The 20,742-nt window shown below is 42.5% G+C and overlaps 2 protein-coding genes across 2 annotated transcripts in view; one reads left to right on the plus strand and one right to left on the minus strand.

The window, feature by feature from the left end:
* Positions 1-1,131: 1,131 nt before the first annotated feature.
* On the minus strand, positions 1,132-16,349 carry LOC139924054 (ubiquitin carboxyl-terminal hydrolase 37-like). The gene is made up of 14 exons (XM_078290528.1): positions 16,250-16,349; positions 5,098-5,143; positions 3,988-4,095; positions 3,534-3,671; positions 3,284-3,410; positions 3,051-3,193; positions 2,794-2,887; positions 2,617-2,696; positions 2,400-2,528; positions 1,934-1,986; positions 1,768-1,829; positions 1,551-1,623; positions 1,292-1,430; positions 1,132-1,165 (listed from the first exon to the last, which is right to left on the minus strand). Exons 1-14 carry the CDS (start codon positions 16,347-16,349, stop codon positions 1,132-1,134), a joined length of 1,326 nt encoding a protein of 441 aa, XP_078146654.1.
* Positions 16,350-20,578: 4,229 nt separating this feature from the next.
* nxph1 (neurexophilin 1) overlaps positions 20,579-20,742 on the plus strand; it is a 35,023-nt gene continuing 34,859 nt past the window's right edge. Inside the window, exon 1 of the mRNA XM_071914980.1 lies at positions 20,579-20,632. Coding sequence (XP_071771081.1) covers positions 20,579-20,632 — 54 coding nt within the window. The remainder of the gene's footprint in view (positions 20,633-20,742) is intronic.

Raw genomic sequence — 20,742 nt, forward strand, 5'->3', positions numbered from 1 at the left:
TATACTGTAGAAGTTATAGAGCAGCAATTAGGAGAGTAGCATTGACTTGTTTCAGTCTTGTCTATCAAAATAACAATATGATGCACAGTCAAATCTTGTAATTGATAAACACAATCAAAGTATTGTAAACAAGAAAAAATGGAAAATAATTCTGCACACTGCAAATAAAAGGCTAGGACAAAAAATATTTTTTAGTTCAGAAAAACTAATTTATTGCTTAAGAGCCTAACTTGAAGGTGCAAGTGAAAAAATAACTATATGTACAAAAGAACTGAAGTCCATCTAAGTCTGATAAAACACAGCTAAACCCGATACAACTCCATCTAAGTCTGACAAAAGACAGCTAAACCTGACACAAGTCCATCTAAGTCTGACAAGACAGCTAAGCCCGACACAAGTTTATCTAAGTCTGACAAAAGACAGCTAAACCCGACACAAGTCCATCTAAGTCTGACAAAAGACAGCTAACCCGACACAAGTCCATCTAAGTCTGACAAAAGACAGCTAAACCTGACACAAGTCCATCTAAGTCTGACAAAAGACAGCTAAACCTGACACAAGTCCATCTAAGTCTGACAAAAGACAGCTAAACCTGACACAAGTCCATCTAAGTCTGACAAAAGACAGCTAAACCTGACACAAGTCCATCTAAGTCTGACAAAAGACAGCTAAACCTGACACAAGTCCATCTAAGTCTGACAAAAGACAGCTAAACCCTACACAAGCCCATCTAAGTCCGACAAGACAGCTAAACCCAACACAAGCCCATCTAAGTCTGACAAAAGACAGCTAAACCTGACACAAGTCCATCTAAGTCTGACAAGACAGCTACGCCCGACACAAGTCCATCTAAGTCTGACAAGACAGCTACGCCCGACACAAGTCCATCTAAGTCTGACAAGACATACTAAACCTGATACAACTAGATCTAAGTCTGACAATACAGCTAAACCCGACACAAGTCCATCTAAGTCCGACAAAAGACAGCTAAACCCGACACAAGTCCATCTAAATTTGACAAAGTAGATCTACGAATGACAAAGGCGGCTGAGGATGTCCTAAAATGGTCACCGTACTACGGAGCAAACAGCTGGTGGTGGTGCAAACAGCTCCTGATGACTCCTGTTCCTGCTACAGAGGTGCAGGGTCCCCCTCACCTGCACCACTAGAGGAAAAGAGGACCAAGAAGACAGGGCATTCACTCAATACTCTCTTACTTACAAGTTTGCTTGAAGGCTCAAACAGGCCAGTTCACTGATTCCTCTTGTAAGCAGTGAGGGCAAAGCCTTACCTGAGGACATAGAACAGGAGGTAAGCGGTGTCCTCTCTGTCTCTCAGGACCGTGGCCTCGTCTGTCCTCGTCACACGGGAGTCATCTAGGGTCAGCCATTCCCCGCCGTGTCCCTCTGCGACATTGCTGATGTAGTGACCTGTGTGGGACACAGAAAACACATTGCAGATTAAGCTTTATTTTGTGTGTTTGTTTATATGTGTGTGTGTGTGTGTGTCCCAGATCCATATTTATGTCTGATGTATGTGACATTAATTACCGCAGTCGATGCTCTCCCCGAGGTGAGAGACGATTGCAGAGAGGTGGTAGCTGCTCTGGACACTGTGATCCTGCTGTAAAGAAACATGGTGAGTGATGCCTTTTTAATAAGGCTCTTAAACTACTCTATCCATGAGTAACTATTCAGTACATTTTCTCTCTCTTGTACATGTATTTTCTTTCTCCATCTCTGCTGTCTCTCCCTATTTCTCTCTCACCACAGAAGCTCCCTGCTGAAATCTGTCTCTGTCTCCAGAGCTCTCCAGCTGATCAACTGATGCTGAGAGACACACCACAGAATCTTGTTTTACTTGGAAACTTACAAACTAAAGTTGGGTGTTTCTAGTTAGCTTAGCATTGAACAGGTTTAAAATTTTCTCTCACCTGAGCTTGGGAGGGGTTTTGCCAGCGGTGACGTCTTGCTGCCACCTGGGGAGCTATGAAGGAAAGAGCATCCATTTTGAACAATGTGATATTTAAGACAAATATATATAGGAAACTGTTTTCAGACATGACCTAAGTGTACAGTAATAGGCAGGTGCTCATTCATGCTAGTAAAGACTATAGTTTCTTAAATCTATAAGTCCTGTATAAGCCAGTTTGACAGACAGTCATGAGCTCATTCAAAAGAACTAGAAAGAGAAAAGCTTTTCAATCAGAGAAGTGAGAATAATCAAAATAACTCCATTACATTGTTTAGAGTTGTTTTGGGTGGTATAACATGCATTTATTGTACATTAAATCATTTCATGGTGCTATTTCTGGTTTGTGAAATGACTCAGTAAATATATGTACATAGTATGTTCGAGGTCATTATGCTGTTGTTCCAATATGGAGTGTAATGGTTTACCTCAGTACATCCTGCTGCTCTTCCAACAGGGAGGCCAGAGACAGAACTGGAGGGATGCAGACAGCATCATCCACTCTCCTCAGCTCTGCCCCGTCGTGGCAGAAGCGCTTCATGTGAAGCACTAGCACTCTGTTAAAAGAGAGAGTACCATTAACACATACTATAGAAAGACAGTGTAGTTTACAACATCATGGGCAGGTTCATGTCTGGGACTTACCTGGGTAGAGTGAGGAAACCTCTGGACACTGTCGCCTGGGGGCCAAGGCACTGCCAGCAGGTACACTCCAGTTCTGATGCCTAAGGAACAAGAGACACAGAGTCACTAACGTAAATGTGTGTGTGTGTGTGTGTGTGTGTGTTCATAGAGAACTGAACTGATCCTCTGTATACTGACTTTGAAGTAGAGTGCGAGGCTGTCGGTCAGGCAGGAGGAGAGGTCCAGAGACAGGTTGTTGTGCTCCTCCTCCTGGTAGACTTTGTTACCACAGCTTTAAAAACAGACATGGAGGAGAAAAATACTTGAACTCAGATCATTGGACAGTTCTGTGATCCTCAGTGATAAGTGATGTACTTTGTTGTTTCATGTTTAATTCTGTGATTGTTCAGATAAAACATCATGAATATAGTAAATGCAGTTTGCTGTTGAGTTACCTGGAGCAGGTGCGGACACACTGCAGCTTGAACTCGAAGTTCAGAGTGGGACAAACGTAGTCCGGTGTTGTGGACGTCCCCTGCTGCGTCTCGCCCTGCATTTTCATGCCCATGAGGAAGAGCATCAGGAACTCATGGGCGTCCTGTAAGAGATCAGCAAGCCATTCAAATATGTTTATCACACAAATACTGCAGTAAAAAAGAAATCATGAATGCTAGGCTCATTTGTGTACCTGCTGAAAGCCTTCCTTGTACTCCTCGTTGTACACGGCCAAGCTGCTCTTCACCGACCTCAGCAGCCTCCTCTTGCCATGGTAGGAGCTTCGACCCTGCCTCGCCTTGTACAGCTCCCCAAAGTACCTGGGGAACAGGAGATTGAGAGCATTAAGTATTTATGACTTGCTTTTAATACCAAGGGAACAATCAGTAAAGCAATGAACCTCTCAGTCAACCTGTAGCCTAGTGTGTGTTGCTCTACTGCACCTCTGCAGCTTCAGGCTGGTTTTGGTCTTGGGGCTCCACAGCGCCTCCTGCCCCATGATGTCAGCACAGAAGCTGGGGAGGCTGTACAGGGCCTGGAGAGTGGCGTTCAAGAAGCAGGTGTTCCCAATGTTTGGCAACCTGAGAGGAAAATCACACCCATAAAAATAGAATAACTTTATAATGTGTTCTGTTACCCAAACTGCTTCTAATGAACCTAGAGCAATTCTTTGTGAAAACCGATCTGACTGAAACTATGCACGACATCTGATGAAAATTCATGATTTGTAATGGCAGTGATATGACTCAGTCTAAAACCTTTTGCTACAGCCGCCAATACTGTCAAGTGCAATTAGAATAATTAAACTTTTCCTGCTTGGATTTTGTTTGCCTTATACTAATTAAACAGGAATCAAATGAAGAGTCAAGGTAGATCAATTTCATTTTTGTCTCATACCCCAGCTTCTTCTTCTGGCCTCTCTGGGTCTTGCTCCTCCTGAACCAGCTGAAGAACGACAGCAGGCTCCTGGACTTGAAGGATGGTTTGCCCTCTGCCTGCACTGGCCTACAAGATGGAGAGAGAGAGAGTGAGAGAGAGAAGGAGAAAGAGAGGGGCTTGGTAAGAGAGAGGCAGACTAGCAGGGATGTGATCTGAGCAACACAAAAAAAGAATGGAGCCAAAGGCAGGAAAACAGGAATATTCACTGAAAATGTATAAGCAACATATCTGATCTCTAAACTGTCCTAGGTTTCCACTGCTGTATGAGAAACCTGTTTCATGGAGAAAAACAGTAATACCTCTCCAGAGATCCAGAGCAAGGCAGCTCCAAGGAGACTTATGAGGAGAAAAACATGAACTAATGAGAGAGTAGTTTTGGAGTAGCATATGAATAATAACTCTATATATATATCATACATACATATCATAACATATCTGTTATTAAATATACCTGCTGTGGCAGCGATGCCAGGAGACTCAGTCGGTGCTTCCTGGCCAAGTGCCTCAGGAACTGCTGGAATCCTAAAAAACAGTTTACCTTAATTTAGGACAAAGCAGCTACACAGGCACACTGACCATGATACTGAGACATACATGATGCTTACAGTTTCATCTCAAAATGTTAATATCACCCCACAACATTTCTCAGCATTGCAGGAACCACTTTCATTCACTTAAAACAAGCCACTTGAAGGGAAACCTTGACTTTTTGACTTAAAGTGTTATTTTTCAATCAACTAAACGCTTCAGTCAACTAAACAATGGCATGCTAGTATTGGCAGCATGATTCATGGAAAGTCATGGATACTGATGTGTCGACAGCTAGCTCATTGGCTACCCATGGCAACCAATTTGTTTCCATAATGAATGAATGAAAGCAATGCTAACAAGCAGTATTTAGTGGGAACAAATCTAGAATTCAAAACATCACAGTGTCCCTTTAAGTTGGTTTGACCAGACAAATTGAATAATGGAAGAGAATGGAGCTCTCAGTGATGGCTGGATTTCTGCTGAACAGCTACAGTAAAAATATATCATTAGCCTGAATTAGCCTGTGTCATATTCTACCTGTCGATGGCGCTGTTCTCCACACTCAGATCCTGGCTGTCTGGATCTGATGAGGAGGTCAAGGGGCGGATGGTGGAAGAGGGAGAAACAGTGGTGAAGGGGGAAGAGGAGGAGAGAGAAACAGTGGTGAAGAGGGAAGAGGAGGAGGGAGAAACAGGAATGGAGGGGGAAGGGGAGGAGAGAGAAACAGTGGTGAAGGGGGAAGAGGAGGAGGGAGAAACAGGGATGGAGGGGGACGGGGAAGAGGAGGGGGGAGAAACAGTGGTGGAGGTGGAGGGGGAAGAGGAGGGGGGAGAAACAGGGATGGAGGGGGAGGGGGAAGAGGAGGGGGGAGAAACATGGGTGGAGGGGGAACAGGAGGAGGGAGAAACAGTGGTGAAGGGGGAAGAGGGGGAGGGAGAAACAGGGATGGAGGGGGAAGAGGAGGGGGGAGAAACATGGGTGGAGGGGGAACAGGAGGAGGGAGAAACAGTGGTGGAGGGGGAAGAGGGGAAGGGAGAAACGGATGGAGGGGGAAGAGGAGGAGGGAGAAACAGGAGTGGAGGGGGGAGAGATGGAGGCAGAGAGGGAAGAGATGGTGGTGGAGAGGGGAGAGGAGGAGGAGGAAGAAAAAGTGGTGAAGGGGGAGGAGGAAGGAGAGGAGAGGGGAGAAAGGCGGAGAGAAGAGCGTCTCTTCACCACAGTGGATGAGGCACGGCTAGGAGTCGGCCTGCCATCGTCAACAGCCTGTTAGAAACAACAAGGTGAATTTCAAAATACTGTATCGTACCTGGGTAGAATTATATATAAAGATTAACAACAGAGAAGTAATTGTAATGCTATTTTTATTCAATTGAAGAAAAAATTCAATCCATGGCTAATGAGAGACTTATTTGTTTGGTCTGGTACCCTTGTCCAAAGCAGAAGGAATATCTAGATCTGTTTGTCTCATTGGCCCAATGAAAATTATCAGGGATTTAAACAAAGTGCTTTATAATTTTATTTGGAGGATTTTAGCTCTCTTAACCCAAAACTGGAAATTTTGTCATTATCTAATGACCCTCCTGTCAGCTGAAACACTGGTGAAGTTTGTATTTCAATATAACACACAGCAAGCTAGCTTAGCGCAGCTCCATAGCACTCCAAAACAACTGGAGTGAATAGAGATAGTTTATTTAGTTACAAAAAGGTACAAATTACCATAAATTAATCCAAACAGCATAATACAAATGTTTTGAAGCCAAACCATTGCACTGTGGTCCAATATTCAGGCGTAGGTTACTTTATCTCCCAGATTTTCCGTCACAACAGTAACGAGCAGATGCTGCTTCAAATGCTGTCAGAAAAATTTTAATTACGGAAAAACGCACTTGAAAGACCCAATAAAATTACATGATAACTAAGAAGCCAAGATGTGACATTCTCCCTTTTTGTTTAACTTCTGGTACCACGCACAATAACTTTAGCTAATACACTTATTAAAATATCAGTGTTGTGAAATTTGTGACCAAAAACGCTACTTTTGTTGCAGGGTCAGTTTAGCTATTTCTGACTGAAAAAGTACTTGAATACACGAGAAGTTGTATTTACGACTGGAACCTTCGAAAGTACGAGCAAATGAGGAGCACTTGAAGGCAGCAAGACGCTTCCACCAGATCGCTGGCGTGAGAGTTGCAGCACACTTATAATAGGCTACAGTAGGCTATATGGGATACATATAATAAGTTACTGAGCCAAAGTTTCGACCATGGTTTTGACACTATGTCTTCATCAGGGCAAATAAATGTGATACAGTTTTATATATAATATTTCACTGTATTATTAAATATTTTTCCTGCAGGTACACTGAATTGGACGACTGAACAGAGGATATGGATCCTGAAGCATTAAATTATTATTTTTTATTTAATTGTTAAAATATATAGTCACTTTTGAAACACCCAGTATTTACTAAATTGGAGTAGTACTTCAGGACAAAATAAATAAATAATAATAATTTATTTCATAATAAAGATACATTTTAGTTTAGGAATAACCCGTGTTTAATAATAATGTCCATTTTATGTCCTGTTTTATCCCTGTTATAATTTTGTATGTCTCATTTTTTCTATTTTCATTTGTTTTTGTTTCCTTTTTATCTACTTTTACTGTAAACTATTCAATACCTTATTTGCTTTGTAAAGAACTTTGAAATGATTGTTTGGGAAAGCGCTGTCTGAATGAAGTTCTTATTGATTTATTATCTAAACATAATATCGCTGGTCGTGGCTCTTGCTGCAGAAACCATTTTTTTCTTCTAAATATTGAAACATCACGTGTGTGTGTTCAGTTTGAGGTCAAAAGCATTCTAAAGTCAGAACAGCTGCTCGAGCTAAAGCGCGTGCTTCATTCAAACAATAACAAGTGCAGTGTCCGCGCGCGCTGTAGAGAAGCTTAGAGTGAAGCTCCGTGAACTAGCAACACTTTGACCCCGCGGACCCATGAAAATCCACAATAACTCATAATTAATGAAACAATTACTCTGTTTTACTCGAAACCGTCACATCTCATTTGACACGCGACTTTTTTCTGAGCTGCATTTCACATCCTTCACAAAGTTTCTTACTTGTAGCTCAAGTTACGCCGTGAAAACGCACAAGAAAGACACATTTCTTCCACTATAAAGATGAAAATGAGCCAATCTTACCGGTTTGGAGAGGGCGCTGCCCATGGTGCCAAGTCCCAACCAGGTCCGGCTTTTGCTGTGAAAATGTAAGAAAAAGAAAAAAAACCACGAAAGAAAAACCGGACAAAAAAACAAACTAAACTAAAAATAAACTAAACAAAACAACGAATACATGAATGAATTAACGAAAAATGAAGAAATGAACGAACAAATGAATGAATAAGTGAAGAAATGAATGAACAAATGAATATAGCGGATCGATGTTAAAGTCTCTTCAGTTGAAGCGTGCTGTCAGGTCAAGTCTGTTGGGACAAGTGATGATTCTCATTCGAAACAGCATTTAAACAGGGAATGTTGCACTGTGGCATCACAGCTGTTCTCTGACTCTAAGAACTAGCAGCTAGCAACATAGAACCATAAAATAACTGGACCTTCTTACAACATAATGTCTCTTCTTCTTCATCTTTCACCTGTTAATATACTAATAATGCGCATTTGGCCGCCTGGACTCATTTCTACAGATAGAGTAAACCACCTAAAGCCAGTTTGCCCAACTTTTTATTTTTTAAGATGACAAAAATCTTCATGATATAAATTCATAGTTGGCCTCTAGTAAGTTGTATCAAACTTGTATGATAGGGGGAAATAATGATTTTCTATAGAGACTGGTGATCTTTTGTTTATTGTTTGCCTTGTGATAATCACCAACTGGAGGTAATGGATTACCAAACCACTAGGCCTCCATCACTTACCTCCATCTATATATTTTACATGCTGATAATGTGACAGCATTTTCTTCATCACATTTTCTACACTTGGTCACAAATCATTCATTCATTGTATTTTCCAAAATCATAAAAATGATAAAATTATAAAAAAATTATAAAAATACACATTTCCATACAAAATGACTCTTTGGAGACACTCTTTTGAGTTTGTTTACAGTTATGTGTTTTTTCCTTCTTTCCAGATGCTGATCCATTCCTCTCTACTGTTCAGCCACACACACACACACACACACACACACACACACACACACATTAGCACCTATAGTACACAGCATTATCATCAGCATCCTTATGGGTATGGGGCGTGATTTCATTCAGCTTACTAGACCTCCAGTCACTGAAATGCTTACCTGACACCTGACCAAGACCTGTAAGATCTGACCAAACGCCTGACATCACACCAGGATCTGCCATAGACTTACAATGGTCACACAGACGTTACACACATGTAGCGTAGGTGTTGCGCCAGGCGAAATGTCTTCAGTTGTGGTGTCCTTTACAAGTTTTTTCAACATGTGAAGGACGTGTGCGCATGTATAGTCCTGTATACTCACACACATACATATGAAATGCTTGCACATATACATGAAACATTTCTACAGTGTGATCTCAGTATATCCAGAAGATCATTAACTTGGACTGTGTGGCCTAGATGTGTGGCTTTAGTCAGTGTTGGCAGAAAGTATTCACAAGGAAAATACATTAAAAAAATTAGGAGTGTATATTCTGCAAGGCTGGCTTGTACAATTAAAAACACTGTTAGTAACACAATATTGATATTTGTGACTGGAAAAAACATATAATATGGTAAAATGTAATAACCAAAGTAACATGGAGAAAAGTAATTTGAGGGCAATGAACTACAATGTGATGATAGATAAGACCTTTTTAAGAGATGATCCAACACAAAATGTAGCGTAAACATTTATTTCAAAATAATCATTTCATTCCACATGTTCCATGTCAAATGGGAGAAACATTATAAGGAGTATTAAGCATTATAACACAGTCTCAGATTTGAAGAAGATACTCCAGTGATAAGACAAGACCAATCATCTTTTGACCGGAGCACTAGTTTATAACAGGTGGATGTTTAGAGAGCCCCGGTCCACAGAGGGCAGCAGGAATATTTGAGTACAAGCTAAGATTCAGCAATAGCAAAATCTACTGTAGGTGTTATCCTGGTTAGATAAAAGGCTTTATCATCAGAAAGGATCACAAACAACAAAAAGTGATCTAAAATCACTCAAAAAACATGCATAGAAAACAGCCTCACTTGATGTCCCAAAAGTAAGATAAAAACAGAAGAAACTGCAGTAAATATCTTAGGCTCAGTACCTTATGTGACCTGTCTATACCTGTAATTTTGTTTTCACCCACTAGAGGGTAGCCTACTAAAAGATCATTTGTTACTATATCTTTTCGTTTCATACAATATAGTCAAGAAAAATAAATTTTTGCACACCTAAAGGTCTTTGTGTGACAGGTGCGTAGGACAAGAACCAAAAAGGTAGATGATGAAGAAGGAATAGAATCCCGCACACTGTCTATACTTGCAAGGAGATTTAATGCAAGTATAGACATAAATAAATAGCACAGGGACCCTCAGTTACCCCCATATTGCGCTAAGCCGCTGTATTGCACTCTCCCCCCAAAATCCAATCACACATCATAATTATAAGCACATGTAAAGGGTCGGAGGAGATACTATCAGCTAGCCTTAACATGTTCTTGAGGTAAGCTGCCTGAAAAGGTTCCTCTAGTGGCTGGCCAACAATCTTGTTGTATTGTCTGGACAGCCTGGCTTTAAGCTGGATGGACAAGCTGGCGTACCAAGTTGTGATGCAGTACTGCATAACACTCTGGATTATGGATGAGAAAAAAAAAGTAGAATCTGACTACTAGCCCCAAAAGACCTCAACCTATGAAGAAAATGAAGACGCTGCTGTACCTTCTTGCAGATAAAATCAATATATGTGTTCCAAGACAAGGTGGCATCTATGTGTACCCCCAAGTATTTATATGATGTAACTTGTGTGATTTCCTCATTTGTATGCGAACTGATATGAGTCAAGTTTATTGCAAGTTGCCCTGGTGAGATGCTGGGCCAAAATTCTCTCCAATGACTTCACAACAACTGATGTGAGGGCGACTGGTCGAAAATCATTGTGTTCTTTGGGGCACTGTGTCTTAGGGAGGGGTATAATGTGAGAGGTCTTCCATGCTACAGGAATATTGTGTTGGGGCCAATTCCCTTGCAAAAGATTTCAAAACAAAAGCACTACACTGATCCGGACTTGGTCGATAGTAATGACAATCCTGTCTGAGCTAGTAGGTATAACAGCTTTAAGAATGTCAGCACATTTTTCAGAATTGTCTACAGTTCCAAAATGCGTAAAAAAAAGAGTTCAGCTCTTTTGAAAACACAAGCTCATTTTCTAATGCAATTGGTTTCTTCGATGAAAACATTCCTGTCTTGCTCTTCATAGTGTCCCAGAGTCTTTTTGGGATTATTAGCTTTGAAAGCATCCTCAAGATTTCGCCTGTGTGCCCGTTTTGCCTCCCTCAGTTTCCCCTTTAAGTCCTTTTCCGCCTGTTTGAGTTCACCAAAGTTTTTGCTCCTGAACGCATGCTTCCTCAGACCCATGGTATGTTTGATATCCTTGCTAATGTAGGTCTTATTGTTAGGGTAGACCTTTATCTTAACTATCTGTACAACTTTCTCCCCTGGTTTACTGCTCTTTAGTTTTGTCTTATATGCTGGAATTAAGTGCACTACGTTATGATCGGAAATTTCCAATGGGTGGTCTAATCCTGGACTCATATGCCCCCTTTAGGTTTAACGAAGCACTTATCCAAAATATTGTCTTTTCTTGTCTGATTCTTCAAATACTGGTGGAACCCAGGCATTGTGCTGTCCAAATTACAATGATTTAAATCACCAAGCACTATGGCAGTAGTGTCTGGGTGTATCTGCTGAAGTTTGTGTACACTGTCTGCTATAGTGGCGGCCGCCTGTGCTGCTTTGCCGCTGGGCGGGGCATAAACAAAGAAACAGCAGAACGCAACCAAATTCTCTTGGCAAATAAAACGGCCTCAATGTCATACAAAGTATCTCAACATTAGGATCGCAAATTCTGTCTCTTATTGTGTACTGTCTGCACCACAGTTCATTGATGTACACACAGATCCCGCCTCCTTTACTCTTGCCCGAGCTGGCGTTTCTGTCCGCTCTCACCAATGGAAATCCTGTGATTTCATATAGGGAGTCAGTACCTTGGGTAGGCTCGGATTGTTGTTCACTGAGTGCAGGTTGGTAAGAATTATGGATGGAAGTGGAGGTCTAGTGTGCCTTTGCTGCAGTCGATTCCGGATGCCTCCCCCCCCCCCCCCCCCCTCCCCCATTTGTTTCGCCATCCACCAGTTCTTCTAAACTCCTGGGGGATGTAATCCCAAATCACTGAAGGCAGTTGGTTCACTTTATTCCCTTGCAGCGGTGCGGATCAAAGCTTTCGGTTGTAGGATAGCGTGGGTCGGGTCTCCCTGCCACACCTGTCCATATTGGTACTCAGGTGTGTTGTTGCTTGATCATCATGTAGTTGCAAACGTAGTCCAAACAGAACGACAAACTTCACAAGTGCAAATCCAACCTTCATGACAGACATTTCACGCAAAATAAAGACTTATTCCACAACATTTAACTGGACAAACAGAGGCAAACGTAGACGCGGTTCGCAGCCGAGCAGCGCACCTGTTATGCAAGATTGCCAGTCATTATAGATTTTTTGCTCGATTTAAGGTGATGTTTACACATTTGCCCTCATGCCGATCACATGACATCACCAATGACATGACAACTACAAATAGTCTCCAAGCAGCTCACTGTTTGCCTTTGCTTCTAGTTACAGTTGTGACTAGGTAAACCAGCATTATCCCAAAGGTTAAAGTTCCTGTCAACAAATGATTTCAATGTGTACCATTCAGTGAGCAGGGACAACATGTGATTATCCGCATTTTGATTGTGCATTTGTTTAAGTGTAGAAACTTGGCGTATGTGCTGGGTGAGCAACTTTCGTTGGAATGAATGGGCCGCCATCTTTGAATACCTCATCCAGCCGCGCTTTATTTCCACCTTCAGTTTATACCTTCTGGATATACTGAGACTCACACTCACACATGTGAGAAACTCACACATACATATGTGAAACACTCATACATATATAAAATACTTGTACATATATGTATACTTTTAATTTACACATTCATGTACAAGTGTTTAACTTATGCATGCAGGGGTGTTTTATGTATTTATATGAAGTGGTTTCAGATATGCATGTACAAGTGTTTCACCAATGTATATGCAAGTGTTTCACGTGTGTGTGTGAGTGTTTCAGATACATATGTATAAATGTTTCACGTGTGTGTGTGTGAGTGTTTTACCTGTGTGTGTGTGTGTGTGTGTGTGTGTTTGGAAGATAGCCTATACGGCTCCTCATACACAAATATTATTAAATGATGTGCAGTCCATGTCCGCACCAACAATGTTTTTGCCGGGACAGGAGACTATGAAGTCAATTGTTCCAGTTTCACTACTCATAACAAGACCATTGCCTGTGCACTTTTTTGCAGCATGTCTAGTTCTTATGTTGCTTTATACCTGAGAAAAAAAATCGAAATTTTCCATCAACGCTAAATATTTTTTTGACTCGTTGAGCCATTTTCACATTAAGCCTTTCAGAATGTCCCGTAACAGAGCAACAGCTCAAAGGACGCAAGGAGCGTTACATCATTCTGCTTGCTATGCAACACAAAGTTTGTCAACAAGTTGCAAGCTATCTTATTATCCTTAACTGGCTAACCTGAAGTAATAACAGTGTTGAAAATAAAGATTGACAAGAGAAAGTTGGTGATTGCTCTGCTTGCTCTTGAACAAGAGGATGAAGAGTCCATTCTTAAACGGAGGATGCAGCTTAAGTCAGTTAATGTTCACCAGTAAGAGGCTGTTTACCTCCCTCCAAGCGCTGCAGAATGTGTTTTTTTCTCTGACATTGACGTAATACATTGAGTGGCTAAAGTTGAGACGTTCAGCGTGGCGCTCCAGGGCAGCGCACCAAAACACACAGCGTCAAAAACAAGAGGCGCATAGATGTGAGGAGATGCCTGCAATGACCAAACCATGCAAAATGTCTGAGAACAAAATGTGCCGGCAGATTCAAAAGCACTGTATATGATCACGGCATAATGAGGCCTTGCCATCCCACTGTGCACATATGCACATATGCCACTTTCTATGAGAGATGCACTAGTCTTTACTTTAATAGCTAAGTTGACCAGTAGGACCATCTATTCCTTGAACTCAGTGATGGTGTGATTTATAGCACTAAATCACCTCATCACTCCAAAGTCCAAATGTATTGTAATATGATTTTGCACCACAAGATGTCCCTAAAAGACTGTTAATGTGCAGGCTGTTTAGCTTGATGCAGGCATCATTTTAGTACAGTGGTGCATTCACATAGGCTTCACTGAATTGCTGCCCAAACAGTTGTATTGTCACAAAGCTTCAAAAACAATATTTGAACAGAATGTGAAATATAAATTATTGTAAAACTCTTGATATCTTAAGAATATTATACTTTGTCTATTTTTTTTTTTTTTTCAAGGATTGAGCTAGTAGCTGTTGAATTACAGATAACTTACAGCTCTATGGGAGAGAAAGAGGAGTAATAGAGTTGGAGAGGTTTGGGTCAGTGTGAATTAACCTTTGCCAGAAGAAACAGATAAAGAAACATGGCTGAAAACGAAGGAAGTAGTGATACACAAAGGTCGAACAGCTGATGCTGGATCAGAGGACAGAAATAATTTGGGTGGCAAAACTTTCCTAACATTTGCATTATTCTGGTATTTATTGCCACACTGTGTTTTGTCCATGGGCGGATCCAGAAGGCGCTGATACTATCCTAATGCAGCAATGTGGATAGACAATTAAGTCGAATTATTATATCCCGCCAATGGTTAAGTCAATTGTCCTCTGCTTGTTGAAGTAATGTAATTGCCTTTATCGTCAGAACCCATCCTGATCCAGAGACAGTCTACATGGTCTTGGTCCTCTCATTTAATCAGCACTTCTCATAATCATGTCTCTGTCTTCCAATTAAATTCCCCCTGCCAAGAAAAGGAAGTCCTACAGGCTGGCCTAATCAATTAAGTCATGTTGTAAAACCCACTTCAAACGGGTGACTTTGCGGCGACCTCGGAGACATCAAGATCTGGTGAAAATTTGATTAAGGGAGGATACTAGGTCAAGCACTAAAGAGCATCGACACAGCACTCTCTGTTCCTAAGTTCTATTCCCCTAAGCCCAAAGATAAAAGATGTCTCTTTTAACTGATAATCTCCTGCTGATAAAATAAAGCACTACCTCAATCAAGGAAACTGGCAGTCTGTTTTTTAAGACAAAAGGTTTGAGAAAAGTCTGCCAATGCAACTCCTCCATACACCAATCTTTCTATACAAAAGCTGGGACGACACTGGTGTGAGAGAAGAGAAGACTATGGGAAAAAGGTGATTGTCATCTGTCTTACCATTTTAATTGAGGTGCCTCTGATGAAGGCACATATGCAAAAACATAAAGGGTAGAAATAGAAAAATAGTGGGCTTTTTTAAAGCTGCACTAGGCAGCTTCGCTTGTTGGCGGCCCCAAATGGCAGCGCGAGGTAACTGTTTGAAAACTTCAGTAGCCTACCCAGAAATCCTGTAAGGTGTCGTCAGTAAACTGCTCTCAGCACGCTCATGTTTACCAACCTGGCTGGTCTCTAATGCTTTATATCAAATGATACCAAAGAGAAGAGAGAGGGAAAAGATCTAATGTTGGTGAGTCCAGCTTTCTCTGGACGGAGTGCTGCACACTGCTGTTTAGAAGACAGATTAGATTTCACTCTTAAGTTTTGGTTCATCACTTCAGAATTCCATTTGGGCAAATATCTATGGTATCTGGAGATGGGACGCTCTTCTCTGTTGCAATCCCAAGTTATCATTTAGGCTCATAAGACAAGTGTATTTTTACATTAAATTCTTGCCGAGTGCAGCTTTAACTTTTGCACACAAGAGAATGCCTTGGCTTCCTTTTTTTTCCCCAAGTATTGTTTTACCCTTGATACCAATGAGAGCCTTTTTTTGCAAACACGCTAATGGTTTGGATTGTTAATACATCCTGATCAAACTGGTTTTATCGAAGGAAGGCGCTCATCTACTAACATGTGCAATATTCAACTTAATACAGCATTCATCTTTCCAGAAATCAAAAACAACAATATTACCATTAAACACAAAGTCCATTGGAAATTCTTATTTGCAGCACTTTCGGAGAATCATTTATTAGTTGGATAAGGGTTCTGTACACTTCCCCTATGCCCACTATCACTAGTAATGGTTTAATATCACAAAGTTTCACCTTGCACAGGGGGACCAAGCAAGGATGCCCTCTCTCTCCCTCCCTATTCACCATTTTCATCGAGCCGTTAGCAGCTGCAATCTGTCAAAATGGTTTTGGAGATGAATAAAGCAAGGACGCACTCCAGTATCGACATCCCCTCTCAAAGGAAACAAGACTAGTTTGGAAAGTTTCTGACAAAAAAAGTCGCAAGTCTCTCTTTTCACTCGGAAGACTCGTGATGCACTCAAACCCTCCATGAACAAAATGAAAAACTTGAGTTCCGACCCTCCTCCTCCGTAGCGAGGCCGGCAGTCATTCTAATTGTGATGAGGAAGCGGTTGATGTGCGGCAGCTGCATCCTGTGACCGACGCTCTGCTCAGCCATTTGTCTCTGTCAACTCCCCCTCAGCCCGCCCACTCTCCCATCCACATGAAAGGCATTGGCAGCCTCAACCATGACTGCAGAAGCCCGGGCTTTGTAGGCACACATGGCATGCAAACGCACCCTCGGCCCTTCTGGTCAAGGCCGGTTTGACTCCTATCCCGCGCCGCGGATGTGGAGTGACACTTCAGATGGCATCTGGCTGGGCGGCGGCCATGCAAACCTGCCACCGCGTCACGGCCATGCCTGAGGGCCCGCGGCAACATCTGCCCTCACAATCGGGGATGGAGCCATGCCAGCCGAGCATATTCATGCCACCGGAAGCCAGCGTCACTCAGCTGGGCAATCATCCTCTTCCTCTCTCTTGTCTTTATCTCCTGCCCCTCCTCCCTGCAGCCCAATAGTGCGCTATTAGGAAGAGACTACCGTGTAATTTTCTCCCCAATGCCTCCCCCAGCCATAAATGGGCACCAAAAGGTGCGCTTGGAAAATTAGCAACTTGACCTCTTGACTATACTCTAGCAATGAGAGACAATCTGGTGATGAAAAGAGGAAGGCGAGCAGGTGTTTGATTGAGAAGTAAGAAATGTTCGCTTTCTCCCCTTTTATAATCTGCGCCGGGCCCAGGCTGTGCTCACATTACTCTTGCGAATGGCTCTCATTCTCTGACACTGACACAACTCAGTGGCTCAGATGTAACTCTCTGTGCTTCACTGATGCTCTATAGTGCCCTTGAAAAGCAACGAGACTCATACTTTCCCCGCTGACTTTTTATGTCGGCGACTGGGATAACATTCCAAAACATTTGTCAAAGCACTACACAGCATGCCCATTCTCATTCACCCTTTTTATTATATAAACTTTAACACTAGAAAGGCCTATTGACAGCTATTTTGAATTTTAGCATTGGAATATCTTCGCTCTTAAAATGTCCCTCCATGGCTTTTCCTAGATCGACTTTCTGTACAAATCAGTGTTGTTAGGTTTTCAAAATCATGTTTCAGTTTCAGCCATTTCTTAGACTTTGGAAGCTTTCCTAGAGTTAAGAGATTTCAGTGTGTTCCATGTTACAATCACTGTTACAATCATTTCCCTAATTGTACACAATAAAGCTACATGAAACCATATATCTATCTAGACAAACTCTGAGTGATATGTGACTAGATTGAGGACCTGTCCACAGCCCATACTTACCACTTACAAGAGGTTTGTGTTTGTTTGTTGTGTTTGTGTTGGTGGTTTATGGCGATCTGGCCAGAGTCGGAAATTCCCCACCAAGCACCAGATGTTGGTAAAATCTGTCTTTGGTGGAAAAATCAATGAGGGTCACCTACCACACTGGCCGCTAACTTTTTGAGTTGAACAGTTGAACGTCTCAGTTTTATTCCATCTTTGGTTTTTGCTCGTTCTCAAACTTTATCCCTGCTGGCTACCGTATACTTCGTCTGACTCTGAGCCAATCAAATCAAAACTGACTTTGAGGCTTCAAAATGCTCTTGTAATTTGAATTCTGTTGCACTTCATGGTGAATTACAAACTTGATCCATTGTATAACTGAGTGAGCAAATTGTAAATGAATGTAATTAAATTACCTGACTTCATACACAACTGAAAATGGATAGGCTGACATATTTCAGGCTGCTATTGTAAATACAAATTTGCTAATTGACTTGCCAGGTTAAATGAAGGTTAAATTCCTATGAAAAGGGTATATTAATCATTTTTGTGGGTAAAAATTATTCTTGGCAGGTAATTTTTTCAGTTTACCAGCCCTTGGCAGGTGAGACAAAAAGTGGATTTCGGACATTTGGTCTGGCTGGTGCATGAATCCTGATGACCTATCTGATAAATATAAGATGTATAATCCCTGAAAGAGTTTATCATCTCCATTCCCTAACCCTAACCTGGAATCCAGTAGCTCAGTTCCCATAATAGGTCTGCAAGGTCCCATAATATAGGAATTCTAATTTTCCTCTATTTCTATACATCTGCTCCATCCTTTTTTCCAGGCAGTTTCAGAACTCAAGTCAACGCATCACAACTGGACTCGGTCCTGATTGGCTCCCTCATTAAAGAATTACTGAAATCCTTCCAATGAGGCCTGTTTGCAGCATCTGAAATAGAGGAGCTGGTATTGTCGGCCAATCAGGGTCCAGCATTGTGAGGACTTAGTTTTCACATTCACTCCATTTAACTAATTCAACTCAACTTTTAACTTAACTACATTTATTTCCAAAACACCATGCCGAACATTATTCTCATCTTGAGCCATAGCAGATTGGAAAACAAAATCATGAAAACTGAATATGGGACTTTGAAGGTACTGTAGCCCAGAGTCTGGTTCAGCACAGCCACAATGGAAGGCAGCTGGCCCCCAGTGATTTATCTCAACCTGGTCTGCCACTGCATGGCATGCTGGGACTGTGAAGGCTATCTGGGCCATTCAGAGCAGGATCCCATCAGCCCTGCTGGCTGAGTTATGGTGACAATGCCAGACCGCTGCAATGTTGTAGCAATGAGACTGCTGAGGATTTATTAAAGCACAGCCCCTCCTGTCTTTTCTTTCCAGCTCGGCTCCCCGCCCCCCTTCTGTTTTCAGGAGAAAGGATTCTATCTATCTGGCCCAAACCAAGAAAACACACACTCAGCATCTGACCAGGCTCCATTCACCTTGCCCTGCCGCTAGACACATGGATAATAGTTTGATGTGGCTCATAAAATACACACTGGGTTGCAGTAACGCACAAACACACACACACATGCATGCACACACACACAGACGAGGAAACACACACACACAAACGTCACCATGGCGTGGCAGTGGACACGTGTATAATAGTTTAAACACGCTTGCTTGCAGTTATGCATGCACACATAAACGCATGCACACACACACACACACACATACACACACAACACAAGCATGTTTAAACTATAATACATGTGTCCACCTAGGGCAAGATGATGTGTGTGTTCTCATGCATGTGTTTGTGTGTGCATATGCGTGTGTGTGTGTGTGTGTGTGTGTGCGTGTGTGCGTGCATGTGTGCATGCGCATTTGCACATAAATGCCCCCAAAAAATGGTAGGTAACCATCAGTAGATAGCTAGAAATTGTACTTTTAGTATTTCTACTATAGTAATAATACAATTTTACTATTAGTGAGTAATGGGGCTCTGCGGTGGCTCATGGTGATTATCAGTAGATTGGAAATACGTCATGGAAAATAAACAGCTATTGTCCTCAGATTTGTAAAATCTGAACTCACAGACTGAAATTCATAGTATCTATTTTTTTTGTAGGTTTGAAGCTCCAGCATCTCTGTGGTTGGGGTTGCTGAGAGGGAGGAGGGTGGGGGGTGCTGGGGGTGGGATGGGGTGCGGTGGGGGGTGCTGGGGGTGTGGGGGGTCCTGCCTGGAGTTATTGGCAACGTAGTTCTGAATGTCAGCTCATTCATCTATATCAAGCGCGCAAACCGGCAGCCAAGGTGAAACGCTTTGCTTTTTTTTGTTGCTTTTTTTTTTTTTGCTTTTTCTGACGAGCTTTGGAGCGTCTATTTAAAAAAAAAAAAAAACAAGAAAAAAAAAAACTCCGCTTTCTCGAGCGTTGCCGCGTCTTGAACCAATCTCCTCCCGTCTTATTCGTCTTTTCCTGCCCCCCCCCCCCCCCCCCCTCCTCTCCTTCCCCCTTCCCCCTCCTCCTCCTCGTCCCTCCCTCCCCCCCCCTCCTCAGCGGAGTGAGTGTGTGTGTCTCCCCGGCTCTGTGTGTTGTAGGCGCGCGTTATAAAGCGGAAAGCCCCCACTGTTCCCTTTCAGACCGGAGCGCTCCGACCGCTGCGCACACGCGGCAGCCAAAGACAATCAACCCGGGGGGGAAAAACCACGACTCAGCCTCCGTCCCGCTCTGAACTATGCCACTGCTTCAACCTCTGCCTGGATTAACTCTCATGTAACCGCTATTGGTTGTCCCCCCCACCCCTCCTCCTCCTCCTCTTCCTCCTCGCCCCCCCTCTTCACCTGACCGTCCTATATCAGTCTCTCTCTCGCTCTCTCTCACTCTCTCCAACTCCAAAGCTTTGTTCGCGCGGTCATGGGGTGCGTCATGTCATTTTTGCCTTGGCTGCTGAGGGGCTCGGCCGTGCTGTGAGGCGGATACCGAGGTGGATTTATGGTCCGCGAAGCCGAAACAGGCAGCCAAGGGAAATTAGTGGAAGTTTGAGCACCGGGGGGAGGATGCAGGTGACGTGTTGGTGCGCCGTGTTCCTCCTGACGCCCGCACTTTACCTGGTGAGTTGGATTCCTCTGCTTCTGCACTCCTCACGCATATCTCAACTTCATCTGAATCATTTGCTGCTGGGTCTGTTTGTTTTTGTTTCTGCAGAAACTCTAAAATCTAT

The sequence above is a fragment of the Centroberyx gerrardi genome, chromosome 19 (assembly GCF_048128805.1).
Source record: "Centroberyx gerrardi isolate f3 chromosome 19, fCenGer3.hap1.cur.20231027, whole genome shotgun sequence".
Classification (NCBI taxonomy): Eukaryota; Metazoa; Chordata; class Actinopteri; order Beryciformes; family Berycidae; genus Centroberyx; species Centroberyx gerrardi.